The sequence below is a fragment of the Triturus cristatus genome, chromosome 1_2, assembly GCF_964204655.1.
Source record: "Triturus cristatus chromosome 1_2, aTriCri1.1, whole genome shotgun sequence".
NCBI lineage: Eukaryota > Metazoa > Chordata > Amphibia > Caudata > Salamandridae > Triturus > Triturus cristatus.
In genome coordinates, this window is record NC_140580.1 from 41445083 (window position 1) to 41464026 (window position 18944).

General features: G+C 45.7%; 1 protein-coding gene across 1 annotated transcript in view; it reads left to right on the forward strand.

The window, feature by feature from the left end:
- Window positions 1-14079: 14079 nt before the first annotated feature.
- LOC146866709 (fish-egg lectin-like) overlaps window positions 14080-18944 on the forward strand; it is a 132504-nt gene continuing 127639 nt past the window's right edge. The window contains exon 1 of the mRNA XM_085614485.1: window positions 14080-14131. Within this exon, the coding sequence (XP_085470611.1) occupies window positions 14080-14131 (52 nt within the window). The remainder of the gene's footprint in view (window positions 14132-18944) is intronic.

Below are 18944 nucleotides of genomic sequence, written 5' to 3' on the forward strand. Positions count from 1 at the left end.
TGATAGGGAGTTCCAGTGATTCTGGTTTTTAGGGTTATTTTTATTTTTTTATATGCTTTACTGTGTCTATTATCTTGCTGCTACAGATGTATGTGTAGACCTTCTGAAGATTTCACCTTTATTGACTACACTAACAGCGCACCTACGCCTGCATATGTAAGGGTGCCATCTCACAGCAGACCTGGCCCATCTACATTTTATCATCTCCCTGGGGGTCCCCCAAAATAAAACCCATTATCATCACATCTTATACAAAGTGCTTCTACACCATGACACATGATTCCTCAACCTTAAAGGTAATCTCACTAAACACCAAGGGCTTGAACCATCCGATCAAGAGAAAGAAAATCCTAGATTACGCTCGTAAACTACATGGTGACATCGGTCTCTTAGAGAAATACAAACTTAACTAAGATATAGCCCTTTCTCTTGACATAATCACTTTGCTGAGATTGCTTGCTTCTCTGCTATTGGAAAAAGAAACAGGGTTGTACATTTTATATCTCATTCATCCAAATCACACTCTAATGGGAGGCGGGTTATCTCCAAATTGTCCAAAAATGTAGTCAATTTTTATATGGCTAGTGTCTATGCAACAAATGGGGATGACCAAACGTTCTGGACCAAACTCACACAAAACCTCCTGGCCATACCTAGCGGATCACTACTCTTCTTTGCTGGGGATTTTATACTCCCATTGGATTCCACTGTCGACAGGGACTCCACTTGCTGGTACCATCTCCCTAAATCACACAAACGTCTGACGCAGCTCTGTGAAAAACTGAATATAAAGGACACATTAAGACTACAACACCCCATAGAAAAAGACTACATGTTTTTCCCAGCCCCCCTCTACATAAACCTGGCTTTATATCATAATCACAGGTGACCACTCTTGACCAAACGACAATCGAACTGAGGCTAGTCCCAGACAATTCATGTATACTCATATCATTACTAGGTACAACCAAAAATTCCCTCTGGAGAATAAATGATGAAATACTGATGTCCTCTGAACATATCAAGCAGGTCAAAACATTCGTACAGACAATCCTGACTCAGACTGTTCTCGTTTAACTAGATGGGAAGCACTGAAAGCTACAATTAGAGGCACCCTTATACAAATTTGGTAAAAAAATAGCAAAGTAAAATAACTCAAAATTACAAACTCTAGAAAGGGAGTGTAAACACTAGAACACCTCCATTATCGTTCCAAATACAACTTTCTCCTTGTTCCCCTCACAACTAAAAAATACAAATATAATCAAATCTTAAGTACATGAGCAGGGATTTGGATTGTTAAAGAAAAAAGTATAAGATTATGCAAGGCCAACAAGGCAGGAAAGATGCTTGCATCTTCTCTAAATTACAAACAACAAAGGAACTGTATCACAGCAATAAAGTACAAGAACAATCACATCCAAACCAATCCTTCAGAGATTGTGTACACTTTTAAATAATACTATGAGGCCCTTTATTTCCCCAGCAAGGGAGATAACAGAAAGTTCAGTGCAGGCTGCCACATGGTGAAGGGGTCAACAAGTGTCCCCATAGCCCACAACCAGAGGCTGCAAACAGAAGGGGGCCAGTCGTTTTCTGACATTCTGGCATGGAATGCCTGCCAGAAACTGAGCATCGTAATCCGGACGGTGTAAAACGCCCTCCATATGGATTATGGGCCCATATCCGACTGGCCGAAGGGCTTCTTGAGTCCGTCGGAATCCAGCCGAAATGTCCAGCCGGTTTCACTTTCGGCTGCCTAAACTGTAATTTTTCCGACCAAGATCGTAATCAACCCCTAAATGTCTTCAGAAAGTTACTGCTTTACATTGCACACACTTTGTGCGCTTCTTGAACTCCTCGCAGTTGTGATTACCCTGGAGTTGATGATGGTACTTTGCCTGAAGTGAATTAGTAATTAAAGTAAAAATGGCCCCTTAAGGATAGACTTTCAGAAAACCGTCAGAGTATTCTGAATTCAGCCTGCAGGTCAGGGGGGTTAATTCGTGGCATAGTCCCTTCAAATCTGTTTCATCCATGAGTACCTTTGGGTGGGGGCAGTGTCTCCTCTCAAAGCTGGTACCTGCAGCTTGAGGCGCTACATAAAATTTGCATTCAACTTTGAATGAATGAGACAATGGTTGAAGGTAGAGCTGCAGCAGTGAGTTATAATTGCCCTCTTTTAACAATGTTCCTCACGTCTCTCCCATTTTAAATTTGAAAATACTGGCCTCAATGAGTTGATTTGTCTGTTAAAGGTATTAATCTTTTGCAATAAGATGTGCTCTGTAGATTTCCTGGCCCTGGGGGTCCCAGTTTATAATCGCTTCGATCCTCTAAACTCCCTGGAAGACATTGATTGACTGGACTCCGGGAAACGTGTTTTATATAATTACAAAATCAGTAGATCTGAACACAGCGATCATTCTGGGTTGATTTTAACAAGTAACAATGGTACTGTATGTGAATATTATGTCAGAAATGATAGTGGACTGGCTTGAGGGCCTTTGAACTCGAATACGGAGATTCAGGGTGACCCCTATGGTATTTTAAATGTCTCTCTTTCAACCAATGACTTAAGTGTATATTTGGCCGATAACAGTAGTGTTGAGGTACAAGGATTTTTGGGCTCCCAGAACAAGGCTCAGATTAATTTACAGGGCAGTTTAAATGATTCTTCACCTTCTACACATGAAAATGAGGACCTACTAGGAATAGTAACTTACCCTTACAACTGCCCTGTTGATGTCAAACGCCCCCTCTGCAATATCGTTTCATGGAACATTGCTGGGATTCGTTCTAAGTTAAACACTCAACTGTGGTGGGAATTTATTCTACAATTCGAGGTCCTATGCTTATAGGAGACATGGTATAAGGAAGCGATTCACCTGAATGGGTATGGGACCTACCACACCCCAGCAGTTAATGTACAGAGCGGCAGGGCTAAGGAAGGTCTATGCACGTATATATCAAGCAGCATGAATATAAAGGAGATCACGATGCTTGCCAATGATGATTACTACCATCCAGTCAGACTAGATCTCGATAAATCATCTTTCTTAGACTTGGTTAACTTTTATAATAATATTCCCCCTGGGAAAGTGGGCACCGTTGTAAGAAACATGTCAAAAGTATTGAGATCAGTGGGCAAAACCAAGAGCAAAGATGTAACACTTATATTGGCAGGGGATTTGAACTGAACGCTATGTGAGAATGCTGGGGATAACCTGTGCGGGGCTTTAAGAGAAGAAGGAGTTTGTTCATCGCATTTTAGACATACTGCTTTGGGGGAACAGCTAAATTAACTTTTCCTTAGTTTTGATCTGGGATTTGCTAACGAACTATGCCCAACACCACCTCCAATACCATGGACATTCAATGGTAGGGGCCTTCGCTCACCATTGATTATATCTTAATATCAAAAAACCATGCTCATAGTTTACCCTCTTTCCACGTCTCAAAGAACTCGCTTAGCGACCACTTTCCCCTTTGTTTGGCTATTACGTTACCCTCTAGTAAAACCTCTAGATCTATCACCAATAATGATCGGCTGTTAGAAAATATATCCATTGGTAGTACCAATGGGTATTCCCTTCGCTGGGCCATGGTAGATCAAGCCGCCCTGACCCAAACAGTGGTGGATAAATATAAATCACATATAGAGACATGCCTGACCGAAACAGTGCCCCCTAATAACATTTTAGCCTCCTTTATTGCAATAACCACTGTGATAAGAGAGTCTCTTATTAGGTGCAAAAAGAGTAATAGACCTCAGAATGGGTGGTTTGACTCTAGGTGCAGCCAAGCTTACGCTTAGCTAAAACAAAAAGAGCTTCACAAAACCCCGAGAAACACGCTAGAAATAAGGTTAGCTAGAGGGGCATACAAACAAGCAATAAGGGACAGAAAAAACAGATTGAAGAAGGAGGTATGGGAGGCATTACATGTGGCCTCAATAGCCAGAGATAGTGTGGCATTTTGGAAGGTAATTAGGGCTCTATTTTTAACTAGCGAAAACGGCCTGTCAATTGAGATAGCCATAACGGAGGAACAGTAGATTGGGCACTTTTCTCAAGTATTTAAGGGCGGGGGAAACACTGACACGGCAGACACCCAAGCCCATGAGGCTCAGGGCTTAAATTATCCCCCAAACCATAAGGAACTATTGTTCACCTTAGAGGAAGTGGAGCGGACCCTAAATGCAAGCCAAGGCGGCAAAGCGCCTGGGCCAGATGGGGTACCTGTAGACATGTTTAAATCAAACATCTCTCTGTGGGGGCCTCTACTGGTACAGGTGCTTAACGCCAGTTGTAGCACCGATTTTGTACCTTCCTGGGTAGAGTCTACTATCGTGCCCATTTTTAAGAAGGGGGACAGACAAGATCCAGGATGTTACAGACCAATCTCTCTTTTGGATGCTATAACAAAGGTAGTGGGGAGAATTGTTCTGGAACGCCTTCAGGACTGGGCAGATGAGAATTCTGTCCTGTCTGATCTACAATATGGCTTTCGGACTGGCGTGGGGACCGTAGAGCAGGGAATAAACCTCCCTCTCCTGGTGGGGAAGTACACTAGAGCTAAAAAAAGGGAATCTCTTCTTAGCTTTTATGCATCTCACAGCCGCATTTTACTGTGTGCGCCACATTAAATTATGGTCAATATTAGAAGGTATGTGGGTTGATGTAAATATTATTTATTTTCTTAAACGTTTTTATGGCGATGCCAAGGCCCGCGTACGCTGCGGTCTGAAGGGCAAACGTTCAGCTGCTTTTCCGACTAGGAGCGGTGTTAGGCAGGGCTGTGTCCTGGCACTGTTTCTTTTTAACTTGTATATAAACAGATTGGGGGAGGCTCTTCCCAAAGACAACCAAGATTTCCCCCTAGTAGCCGGCCGTCCTATTCCAGCCCTCTTGTACGCAGACGACGCAGTGTTGATGTCTCGTACACAAGTAGGCCTACAGCGCGTTTTGGATAGTTTTTCCCTTTTCATAAAAGACCTAGGTTTAACGGTAAACTCTTCCAAAACTTTTATTATGCGCTGTGGCATCGGCATAAAGAAACACAAAGATATGTATGTGGCAGGACAAAAGATCGGGGTCACAAAGAACTTTTCATATCTGGGCATTCTTTTGCCCATAACGATTCTTGGGCACAAGCAACCGCAGCAAAACAATTGGCACTTCTACGCACTACCTCTGCTCTTACTGTCCTTGCGAGAAAACTAGACAAAAAAAACCCAGAGGAGCTTATCAAAATCTACAAGGCTAAGTGTGTTTCATCAACAGTGTACGGGAGCGGGGTTTGGGGGTTCCCTGATCCGCTTCCAATCCAGAGAGTAGTACCTCAGCATACATATGTCACGCTGAATTAGGACTACCTTTTATCTGTGATCTAATTAGGCTCGAGCCCATGCTGTTATGGCACAGACTCTGGACTAAAGAAGAGGCCAAATTGAACAGAGATATCCTCTCAGATATTCTGAAACTGGAAGGTGCAATGAGGATTCCATGGCTAAAATATTTCCATAATTTCTTAAAAGATCTTGGTCAATTAGCTTACTTCACTAATCCTACTACCATCAGGGCAATAACAAGGAAGGAACTAAGACAGGAGGGTATCGTCTTTCCGGACACCATTTGAATGTCATCCGAGATCTTAAAACCCACAGACAGTTTTAACTACTTTTAACATTCAACCCTACCTAACCTTTGTACCTAGTGCCCATGATAGATTTTTACTAACTCGTTTTAGGCTAGGGGTCTTTTACAGACTAGTCACCTTCCCTACAAGGAATGACTGGTCTCAAGACCTTCAACTATGCCCTTGTGACAATACTTCCCCACAATCCACGATGCACGTTACATTTTTCTGTGGGTATTATTCTGGTCCCAGGAGTTCGCTCTTGGTAACTATTCTGAAACAGTGCGGGTTACACCAATCCCGTCCCGCTTTCCTGGCTCTACAATATTTAGATAATGAGCATAGTGTTTTCAGGATAACAATCTTCCTGAAAAAGGTTTTGAGCCTAATGAAACAAATGTGCACCTAATTGTTTCAATGAGTGAATTGAATGAAGGCTTTGTAAGTTTAATATTCTTTTTAAGCTAGTGTATGAAATTATTTATGTTATTCTTATGCAAACTATGTCTGTATGAATTGTTTGAATGTTTTTAAACTTTGAGCTTTTATGATTGTTTGTTTAACCAATCGAATAAAGCCTTCTTTGACTTTGACTTTGACATGAGGTGTAAGCATGTGACCAACCCTTGGCAGTGACTATATTAAAAGTAGTCTTTTTTAAAGTGTTTTCTTATTTGCTCTGTTATAAAACCCACCAGCTCATAATCCAATGCCAAATGCTTGTTTTAATACAAACCACCTAACTGCCCTTGCCTTCCATATAATACTGTTATAATAAGTAGGTCTGTTATTAAGGTTTTTCTTCCATTCCAAACGATGAGTCTCCGTTCCTGCTTTCCAACTCCCAAAAATAATGGAGCAGCCGCAGTCCTTTAACTATAAATCCCCTGAAGCGATGGGAAGGCATTGAGGGGCATATTTACAAGCCCCGTGCGCCACCGATAAGTTACTTTTTCCCATGTTAAAAGTGATCACTGATGGCGCCCGGGACTTATTAAAAAGCCCCTAAGTCTGGAATATTAGCCTTAGCCATGTCTTTTTTTCGCAACTAGCGAGCCACGAGAGCCAGGTGAAGGTGATGTGTTACTGCTAGTCTACTGCCTCATTGTTCTTTATTCTCCTAAAATAGGCTGTAGTACATTGCTTTCAATTAGCACATTTAATTTTGAAGATATTATAGCCTTATTGCCTGCTGTAGCGGGCTTCACTGGCTAGTAAAGGCCTGAGCCGAAGGCGAGGGACTTTAACAAGGGAGCAGGACTTTATTAGCCGGTATAGCCTAGCTACGAAGGGCTATAAGGCTATTAGAACATTCTGCCACTAGAGTGCAGAATGTTCTAACAAATAAAACAAAGGCTTCAGGGAGCGTGAGGGGATTGAAATCCCCTCAGGCTCCCTGAAGCATTTGTTCACAGCCAGAGCTGTGAACAAAGAAACATTGGAATTTTGGAGCTCCGGGCTTATACCAGCAATTATAAGCCCAGGGCTACTCCATTATTTTCCATGGAGCTCCCAACATTCCAATGTTCTAATATTTTTTCATGTCCTAAAATGCAGTATTGCTTGTTATTAAACATTTCTTCCAAATTGAGCAGTGTTTTAAAAACATGTATGCACCATTGCCATAATGCATGTTTTTCATACAAATAACATTACACTTTGCACAGTAGAGGGCTACTGTGTTTATTTTACATATATTTAAATCGCCCTGCATACTTGAAGTATATAAAACAGAAGAGCTTTTCAAAATAAGGGGTACTTCATGCTATGCAAAATACTACAGAAAAAAACACACAACGGAGTTCTTTATTTTATTAAGGTGGAAAGGGATTATTTATTACATATGTAAAAAAACATTGCCATTTACAATGCCAAATAGCTCCAACTCCAACAAATGCGAGACCTTTTGCATTTCCAATGCTTGTTTTGTCATCCTCTCCCCCTTCCATTTCTTTCACACTTCCACCTCCTAGAACTTGGTGCTGGCTTGAATGAACCGAGTTGTGGGTGAATCAGGTGATGGGGGAAGAGTGGGCGGTGTGTGTATTCAGCCAGGCCTGCAAAATGAATATGAAAACCCCCAAAAATACCTCTGTTGTCACGTTTTACTTAGCAGCAGGGAAGATGATGAGGTAGGACATGACATTAGGGAGCCAGGCAGTGGAGATCTCAATTTGGAGCAGCTGAAACTTACTACTCATTATTATTTTCTAAACTTAAAAACAGTTTTCTCTTTCTGTTCAAATAATGTTTGCAAACTTAGTGTTATATATTTAGTGGTATTCAATTAAGTTTTACTGATTCACTTTGCATTCTGGTATTTGCATTTTTGTTTGTGCTCGCTGTGAATGAGGTGTCTAGAACACCAGGATGCAAAGAGAACATGTTTTTAAAAAGTCAATGTTGTAAATTGTTTGTAGTTTGTTTCTCTTTTATATGAAGTCCGGCAGGCTTTCTTCCGCCCCCCCCCCCTTTGGGGCCATATTCCCAGGCTGCCCACCAAGCACCCTCACCTTATAAATTTGTCAGCCAGGGCAACAACGCTCCCCATCGCATCCCACTCTTCCCCCACCAATGCACCTCGTGGTGGCTGCTGCGCAGGCCCAGGCTACGGCCGTAAACCTGCCTGTCCGCATACTTTGATGCCCAATGCACAAATGAGTGTCCGACAATCCAGGTAACCGGTCTTGGCTCCCGGGCCCCCAATACAACCTACGAAGAGAAACAAATGTTAATACAACTGAACAGAAACACCACAAATGTCCCTCCTGCACCCCTGCTGCCTACCCCCCATCCTTCTCCTGACTCATTTACGCACATAGCGTTCACAGCAGCGGGACCTCCACCACCCAATCTGTCGTATCTTGTCCCAGAACCAGCCCAAGCGCGCCGCCGCCATCGCTGTGCCAATGCGAAAGGAATGCGTCCCATACCTAGAGGTGTCCCTGCCCAAACGCCTCAAAGCCATTCGCAGCACCGCCAATAACTGAAAAGCCGTCACTCGCTTCTGGGAAACATGACAACAAATTTCACCTGATACCTTCTGCGTCTGCTGACAAAAACGTTGCCACTCTTGCACCAGGCATGATCCCAAGCAGCCGCTTTCACCAAGCCACACCCACTTGCCCCTGCCAGCCTGGTCCGTCTTAGAACGACCCAACCAAATACCCAAACGCGTCCCATCCAGGTGCACATCCTCATACACTTTACCCGCCCTGCCCCTCGCACCCACCAATTCTGAAACCCGGAAAGCCCCAAAGAACATCCATATCATACACAAACGAAACACTGCAACCTCATACTCATCATAACAACAATGAGTTAACTCGGCTAACTGGTCCTGTAACAAGTCAAAAGTAATTGCCTCCCTAGACCCCTCCCCTCCTCCCACCTCCTCCCCCCGCTCACGCCCCCAACCTTTCAACATTCTGCTCAACAATCCTCTCTTTGCCGGATTATAACCCATGTACAGCGTGCTGTAAAAAGAAATCCCTGCCAGTTTTCCCGCAATCGTAGTTTGAGACAGACCCCTATAAATGCAATCCAAAACAAAACGAATGACTCCCTGTTCACAGTCTTGTCGTGACATGTGCCATGTCTCACTGGTCCATCCCAGAAACACGCCGAATTCAGACCATGCCAACCTGTAACTGTGCCTCGTAGAGTCAGCTATGGATTTTTATACCAGGCCCACTACTCTCACTCCCCCCAGGCCCAGATACCATCTGGCACCTTGGTCTTGCAAGCAACCGCCCCCAGCGCCAGATATCTGAAATGCTGCCACTGCGAACGAGACAATGCATCCGCAATGTCATTACTTGCACCTGGAACATGTTTCACGCGAAACAGTACATTTAAACGCAGGCATTGAAACATAAAACTTCACAATAAGTGCAACACACGCAGATCTCTCGCTTTCTGCCTATTCACTAAATCCACTACTGTCATGTCCACGTGGAACAGTTCTGACCTGTTTTGCAACTCAGAGCCCCACACCGCTAGCGCTACCAGCAGTGGGAAAAACTCCACGAATGCAATACTTCTGCCCTGCCTCAACCAATGCCCTGGCCATTGTTCAGCGCACCACCTCCCGTCCCAGAAAACCCCAAAACGAGAAGCCCCTGCGGCATCAGAGAAAAGTTGCACCTGCCAAATCGTCCTGTCGTCCAGAAAATCCAATGACACACCGTTAAAGTCCGACAGAAACATCTGCCAAACCCGTAGGTCTGCCCTGACCCCCATCGAGATCCTGACTCTGTGATGCGGCAGCACCGAACCCGACATGGCCATGCCGAGGCGTCTGTAAAAAGTCCTCCCAGCCCGCACCACACGGCAAGCAAAGTTCAGAAACCCCAGGAGTTGTTGCACCCGCCGCAGATCGATCTTCTTCTACCCAATCACTTGCAGCAGGAAAGCCTGCATGTCTGCCACCTTCTGTTCAGGTAACCTGGCCACCCACGCGACCAAATCCAACTCAATGCCCAGGAATGTCAAAATGCAGCTGGGTCCAGCTGTTTTTTCTGGTGCCAAGGGAACCCCGAAATCTTGCGCCAGAACTTGAAACTGACTAAGTGCCCTCCTGCACTCGCCAGACTGTGCTCTCCCGATGAACAGAAAATCTTCCAAGTAGTGAGACACCTCACGATGCCCGCTCCGGCATGTAAAAGCCCACTGCAGGGAGGAGCTGAAAGCCTCAAACAACGCACAGGAAATCACGCAGCCCATGGGCAAGACCTTGTCAACAAAGATGGACCCCTCGAACTGCATCTCCAGCAGTGAAAAATCCGTGGGATGTATGGGGAGGAGGCAAAAAGCCGACTTTATGACACACTTTGCCAATTCCGCGCCCTGCCCACACACCTGCACCAAACTGGTCGCATCGTCAACAGAAGCATACAGCACTCTGGAATCCTCCTCGGCAACAGACCTCTCCTCAGGCCAGGACAGATGATGAATCAGCCTGTACTCCCCTGGCTCCTCCTTTGGCGCCACCCCCAGGGGTGATATAATCAGGTCTGTAATGGGCCAGTGGCCGAATAGACCCACTATCCTACCTTCTGCCACCTCTTTCTGCAACTTAGCTGCGACAACTATCGGCAATTCCTTTGCTGACCTCAAATTCTCCGCCCACCTCTGCTCCGGGGGGCCTTGGTAACCCACCCGAAACCCCTCTGTAAATCCCAAATGAATTCTCAGTGCGGCCTCTGTCGGGGTATCTAGAGAGCCACAGATCCATAACCTCAACATTAACCGGTTTAGGAGCTGTTGGGCCCAGTTTGCCCCCGTCCCTCAGTAACTCACCACTGTTCTGATGGTGTGGCCAACGTAAAGCATTGCGTGAGAGGGGGGCGTCTGCCACACTTGGAGCACTCGTGCTTACATTTGCAGGGGTGCCTTGTGCAGAAACCCTTGTTAAAGTTCCAACATGCCCCCGTACTAACCCCAGTGGGCTTAGGTGACTGGCCCATTGTCCCTGTGTAAGTGCTCTGCCCTCCTGCCCCAATCTGGGCGGGACGCGGCTGAAAAGGCCGGTAAGTGACAGGCAGGCCACTGGCCGTGTGCGTGGATGCAGACGACTGGGTGGAGGACATCCAGAGCTCCTGATCTACCTCACTCCAGGGCTTATCCGGATTGATGTTAATCCTGGCCCTAAACTCCTCGTCTTAACTGAGCCAAACAAAACCACCGAAGTGCATCTGTGCTTTCCGAATTATATCAATATACTTAAGCAACGCTATTGCCCGATCCAGATGCTTCTCACAATATATACTTGCGTAAATCAGAAATGCCGACGTCCAATTCTCCATTTTGACTGGCCCCCTTGGCCGTCTCGTCAGTTCCCACTCCTCCTCTTTAGAACCCTCTTTGGCCTGTATCTTCCTATGCAGAAGCTTGAATACGTCCACATACTCATGCTTCCAAATCCTGGTCTTAGTCTTCTCAGACAAATGCGACCCCAATGCCATAGCCAAACCAATGTACGGTAGTTTCATACGATGTTTGTCATCACTCTTGTCATCCTTCCCTTCCACCTTGTCAGTCTTGTCCGTCTGGACGCCTGCGCCTACCAACTGCTTGCTCCCCCCGCAGGTTCCACTGCCGACTTGGCAGGCACTTCCGGGTCCCTCACAGACCCTTCTCCCACACCCACCGTCCGGCAGGCTTTCTTCCGCCCCCCCCTTTGGGGCCATCATCCCAGGCTGCCCACCAAGCACCCTCACCTTACAAATTCGTGAGCACCACCCGGTCCTTTCCTCTGGCGTGAACCAACTTCTGGTTCTCCTTCTTGCTCCCGCTGGTGCTGGCCTGTGGTGCCTGTAAAACACCAAACTTTCCCGTTGCCGCCTTTGCCCTCCCCCAATCCACACTGTCACGCACTTCACCCTCTTCCAAATCCTCACTCTCCTCATCATAATCCAGTTGCTCCTCTGGCTCAGCCTCAACAGGCGCCCCCAGCACTTCACGTACTGTTCTCTTCAGACCTTTCCCTTTCATACCAGGCACAATCTCATACTCCGGCACCGCCGATGCCCACTCCCTCGTTGGAGGGCAGGCTACCGCAGACCCCCTGCTACTTCCGCCCAGCATCTAGGGGCTCTCTTGCGCCCCGCTGGCCCACCCATGCCTCTACCAGCCTCCACCGCTGGCTTGAACCCCCCCCAGGCTGTTTGAACCAGAGGGGGCGCCATCGCCATCAGGTCTCTGAGCCGTCGCGGCCGTCCCTGCCCCAAACAATGGAGGCCTTATCTCCTCAACCCAGACCCATTTGCCCTGGGCCCTTTGGCCCCTTGGCCTGACCCTGGCCCTGCCTCCTCCTCAAACCTGCGTGCGGGGAGCCCTGCCCCCCCCTTGCATACCACCCACCCCCCGTCCCTGACTGCACTCAATGCCTGCCACTTCAACTCTGTCTCATGAATAAGGTGGCATTGATCACGTATTTTCTCTTCCAGGGACATGCCTGTCCACCTGGACAATGATGGCGTAAGGCTCTGATCACCCACCCCTGGCCCCCTGGGTCGCGAAGGGCCGGGCACACTGTAACCAGGGCCCTCTGTGCTGAGAGCTGATCCTCTGGGGGGCCCCCCTGAGGAACAGGCACCCTCCCACCACCACACGTGAGGTCGACGGGCACCTCGTCCCATCTCCCCTCCTCCCCTTCCACAGATTCACTGCCCGATACTACGAGGTCAAAGTCCTCGTCCATGGGCTCACCCCATTTGTCCCCCTCCTCCCCCCTCCTCACTATCTTTCCCGAGACCCCCCGCGGCAACCTCCCGCCCCTGACCGCCCCGTGTCTGTGGCTGCGACACACTGGGCGCTCCCCTCAAGGCCTCCTCCTCAGCCGCACACTGCCTCCCAGGAATGTTCCTGCCCCTCCCCTCCAGCTGCGACATCAAAGCAGGTGTGGCCGCATTCTCCTGCAAGCGCGCGGGGAGGCTCTCACGCCATCCCCCACGCTTCCCTGATTCACCCGGCACCATCCCCCAGCCCCGCCCTGATGTACCGCTCAGTGGTGGCTCCTCCTGGCATGCCACCACCGCCGCAGCGATCCCCGCTGATGCAGAGCTGAGCATACGGGTCAAACCGACTCACGCTTGGTTGAGGACCCCGGGCCGCAGGAGATACGCTCTCCCCGCCCGGCCCAGGACCTGTAAGGCGGCACAGACCGCCTCCGCATCCGGTGCAGCCATCCTCCGCAACGGTGAGTGTCGACAACTCGGGCCCAACTATGTACAACGGGAGAAGTGGGAAAAGGAATGGGAGCCCTAACAAGACTGTGCAAACACCAGGTCACCGACTGCACACTGCCCGCTCAAATCGACCGATTGGACCTAAACTCTTACGCTATCCCTACAATCCAAATTCTACACTCCAAATTAACACTGGACCCTTTCCCAATGGCGCTGAGGGCAGGAAGTGAATGAAACCTCCTCCCCTGCCCCCTATAAACCCTAGCCCCAAACCCCACCCCTAACCCAACCCCCTGACCCTACCTACACCTTGTACTTCCTGTTTTGCGCGAACACCCCAGGGCAAGACTGGTCTGCCGACCCTACTTCCCCCGGGGGCCGCATTCACTCACTCAGTGCCTTAGAGGTTTAGTCAGAGTGTGGGGTATTTTAGTTTACTGGCTATTTCCTGGTGTGTTTCCATCTTTAAGAACAAGCTTCTCACATAAGGGATTACACAGGAATTATATATTTACTTCCTGGAGATAATGGCTATAATTCATCTTCCAACCACAGATCCCTCCTCCCCACCCTAATATGAGTAGGCCTTTTTTCTTCAAATGAGAGATTGCTGCAATACAAACAATATCACATTTCAAATAAATTTCTCAATCTTTTCCCCTTCCTCCTGTGTTGAGTATTTAATTCGTATCCCCAGCGTCTCTCCCATTAGCGGAGGCGCAAGTGACAGAAGAACTTGCCAAGGAAAATGAACATCCCGGGTGTACTGCTGTTTCTGCTCCTGTTGGGGCTCTGCTCAGGTAAGACAGTCATTTAACATATTTATGTATTTGTTGCCTTATAACGTCTAACTCCACCCAGCCGGGTTTCAGAGCAGTGAACGATGCAGGGCCTTAGCCACGGTGGGCTTGAAGGGGCTGGGTACCCCAATAAAAATGCCTGGCCCCCCTAAATGCAACTGGCAGCATATCAGAGATTGCTTTCAAAATAAAAGCTTGCTCTGCAGTGCTTAAGGTTGCTCTGCAGTGCTTAAGGGACTGGTGAGATCCTCCCACAGTCGGCAGTTCTAATAAAGAAAATCATGGAATGGGGCCTAACTTATTGCATTGATGACTTTCTCTTTTGCTGATGGTTTAGGACAGAGAAACTACATGCAGGGAAAGTCGCTGCTAGAGGCCCAGTCAGAAGCTTTGAATAGGGAAAGCAGCAACATTGTAATGATTTTGCACAAGCCGTTGGAGGACGCAGATTTCTCCCGGGCCCTTCAGTCTGCAGAACCTATTGAGACTACAGCAAAGTAAAACACATTGGCCATGACTCAAGTTGAAGATTTTGATTCTGTTTATAGTTTAACAGAGACGTTTACTTATTCTCTGTGTTTGAAGCAGTTTTAATTTAATGAATCAACAGACACACTCAGCTCAGATGCATGCAGTCTCCCATACCTTGCAAAGCAGCCATACAGCGTGTCTCTGTAAACTCACAACTGCTCTGATTTGCAAATGAGGTATTTTCTAGCTATCTAATTCCCTAATGGGACCAGTTTATTTTGACGCTCAACCCTATTTTCTGTCACAGTCCAACCCTAGGGCTGAGAAGGGAGACAGAGGTCCTTTCTTCTGTGATCCCTTGACCGTGGGCTCAAATCTGTTACAAGAGGAAAGCAGATTTTAGAAAGTGAGTGGATGAAAGAGGAAACAAAGTTCTTTGCATTATAATGAAAAATAATTGATTTGTGGAATAAGTTTCTTGTAGTGCTGCAGTGAATACATTTCTAACCCCCTACCCATTCAAGCCCCTCTTTGTTCCTGAAGAGATGAAACTACCTGTCATGACTCCTCTTTGAAGAAGGAATCCCCCACCCTCAGTCTTAGGAAAAAATGTTTGCTGATTCAAACAGCTTATTTTACGTCTTTACAAGTGGGCAAAACTACAGGGTTTACGGTTATTAGTGAACTCGATGAAAATACAACTTTCAGTATTTTTCAGACAGCAGCATTATGAGTTAGTGGATAGAGACATGCAAGGCCAGTGTTTTTATTGGAAGGGCAGAGGGACAGTAATGTCAGTTGCAGGAAATACAGATTATGGCCTGGTACCAGCAATAAGCAGAAGTAAAGGTAGTGTCAAAGTCTTTAGATTGTATTTTAGTGATGTTGTACTTCATACCCATATCTAGATGCTAAACGACATGCATTTTTGTGTCTGCATGTGTGTCCACTGACATGTATGCTGGTGGGTGGTTGAGATGGTGTTTCTTAGTGTGTTGGATATGGGGAGGGGTGGCTGTCTTTAGATTGACTTCCTAAGACAAACATACACTACCAGTTTTGTTGAGTCTATCATTTTTAAGGCAAACATGTCTATTTTGGGGGGTTTCTCCACTTTTAAATAATCCTGCAGTTCAGTGTGAATTAATGGAAAGAATACATTTTTATGACTTCTTTGTTACATCTCCCTCTCACCAATTTCAACATGTTGGTGTGTATGGTCATTTGTCCACTTTCACTGCTATCGCTGCCCAGCTCACTGGTATGCCTATTTCTTGAGTAAAGTAGTATTTAAATCACAAGCAACTTCTGTCTGTTGGTGATGCCCAGGGTCCCCCAGTGCCCAGCCTAACACTGAAGCCTTGGAAGGTGAAGGGGGATGCTTAAATATGCCACTGTAAGCTGGAACGTGCTAATTCCTCAGTTCAGAAAGACCAATATATCATGCATTTTATGGTGATGTAAAAGTGAGTGTTATTTAAGATAGTGACTGATGCTGAAAGAGTTTTCAATTTAAATAAGATTGTTGTACATTTACATAGGTTGTATACTGTTTTTTTATCCTTGTTAATATTTACTGTTTTATATGTATTTGCTTTTATTGTTTCCTATGAAGAAAAAGAATAAAGCCTACTTGACTTGACTGTCTTCCACAGACTCCTCATTCCCTTTCCTGGTTGCAAGAAGATATCTGCCTTTCATCTTGATTTGTATGCAGGAGGTGGCAAAGCATATGACACAAACGTTAGCAGCTCTAAAGTTGAGTCAGGAATTCATCTTAGAGCACAAGGACAAAACTGGGCTGTCTGAATCATTATTTCATTGACAATGCTATGGCGTTGCAGTTGCATATTTCTAGCAAAATAAACCACTGCAACAGCACAGCTAATTGTGAGTGACATGCACACGTTTTATTTCATGACTGGAGAAGTGGGAGTGGTACCAGTACCACCCAAGCACATCTCCCCTTTTAGGCCTGACACTTCTTGAAGTAGGAAAGGTGATCCAGGACAATCAGTAATATGGTAGCAGCTTCCTAATCTGAATCTGGTATTTGCAAGATTCTATTTACATTTAGATTTAAAACCTCTGTTAAAAACAAATAGGAGTTCTCAATCAACCTATGAAATACAAGCAACCTATCAATTCTATTATTTCATTGAATGCTGTTTCTAGTAGATTGATGTTTATTAAATATATTCAGGACTGCAAATACCAGAATGCAAAGAAAACAGAAATAGAAAAGTTACTTCAACAAAGAAAGGTGAATCCAACATTGAATGAATGTGGAATTCTGCAGATTTGGAAAAAAATGCAGTCTGCAATGCATTGATAGTTAGGTTCAACCCTAGTTGGACATTAGTAAGGTGCTGTACTTTGTACAGTTGTACAATTTTGCATTGTATATTGCACAACAGTGGCAGTAGGCCCTTGGTAACAAAACATTTGGAAGCTGGCATTTATTTTATAAAACTGTAAGCACTGCAAGCTTCACATCGAGGTCTTGAGGAAACGGTGAGAAGAGGGACATAGGGTCACAGACACACAATTTTACACTGATATGGACATTGGGCACTGCAACACTGCCAAGGGATTACTTCCCAGAAACCCGGTTTGGGTACAGACAGACACTAGGAAAAGTGGACACTGACACAGAGACACTAAACCTAACATGATCCATTACAACTGATATAATGACATAGGTGCAAGGACAATGGCATAGAAAAACTGACAGGGGAACAATGACACTGGGGCACTGGTGCCAGGGCACTGCCACTGGGGCACGGCCAGAGGGGGGTATAGGTACACAGACATTGATACTGGAGCCTCATGATGGGGAAAAATAAAGGGACACATACACATACGCAGTGTTACTGGATTAGTGTCATAGGGACACTAATACAGTAACATTAATAAGTCCACAAACACTAATGCTGAGGCACTTAGATAAGGGTGTCAGCATTGAGATACTACACAGAGGGCAATGACAACAAGATTGGAGGTACTAACACTGGGTCATTGGCATTAGAGCACTAAAAAAGGAATCCTTTGCATGGACAGAGATCCCGGAACACAAACACAAGCACACTGAGAAGGATGTATTGACAAAGGGACACAACAATGTCAATACTGACAATGGAACACTTGCACATCAATAGGGCAGTCCATCACTGCCACTGAGACACAGCCACAGATATTGAGTGGCACAGGCACTGGAAATGTGAAACTTGGAAAATGACACAGACATTGATGGGGATATTACCACTGGGAAACTGATGCAGGGACACAAAGGCAGTTAAAGAGACACATGTGAACATCAGGGCACTAACACTGGTAAGGGGATATTGACATTTGGACACTGAAATCTAGATACTAAAAGACAAACTGAGACTAAATTCATAATATTGACACTGTAGTTCTCACAGTTGGGAAACAGAGCTACATGGACACAGAGACACAGACATGCACTAAATATCACACAAGATCACTGAAGCTGAAGCACTAATGCATGTCTAGAAATATAGGGAGACACACCAGAGACCACAAACACTCAAACTAAATACATAAAAATAGTGAATTCTAAGGTCCTGTCTAAACAACATTCTTTAACTGCACCAAGAATGCTTAGTGTTAGCAAGTGCTGAACATCAGCAATACTTCAGAACATTCTTTTTTGAGATAATATGAAAGCCTGTTAGCAATGACCCCTCGGTCCTGCCTAAAAGAACCCACATTTCTGCCTGTTGCAGTCTGTTTTGACAGAATACAACTTTGGTGTCTAGAAATAGTAAATGTACATGCTTCCTATTGTCACAGTCCAGTGGGGCTTCAATGAGGAGAGACCTGCTGCATGGGGAGGTTGCTGAATACTAAGGCTGTGAAGTCTTGATTTCACTGCATGCCTCTTTCTTCCATTACCCTACACTTTCTAGCTCTTTTTCTTACTCTTGCAAGATCTTTTTCGTCTGTATGTTTTGTCTGTGTCATAATTTTCCGACATTTCTATTCCTCCTAATTTCTTTCTTTTCAGTCTATCCTGCTTTTGGTCGGGTTCAAAATTTTATGATGAAAAAAAGTCGGGGTCCTGGAAGATAAGTGCCAGTGCCCGCTACCTGAAACTAACTACACAAATTAAGTACTGGGAACAAGGCTCTGAAGCAATGACTGGGAAGCTGCTGCTTCAAGTAGTTGAAGGGGGCCTATCGACGCATTCACTCCCACAACTATGCCCATGCTTCCCCAACATCCTATGCTTACCTTGAGTATCTCTCCTACTGACTGTTCCATTGTTTCCTTACTGAAGATGATTTAGAACTCCCTTAAAAACCCATTCAATTATTGT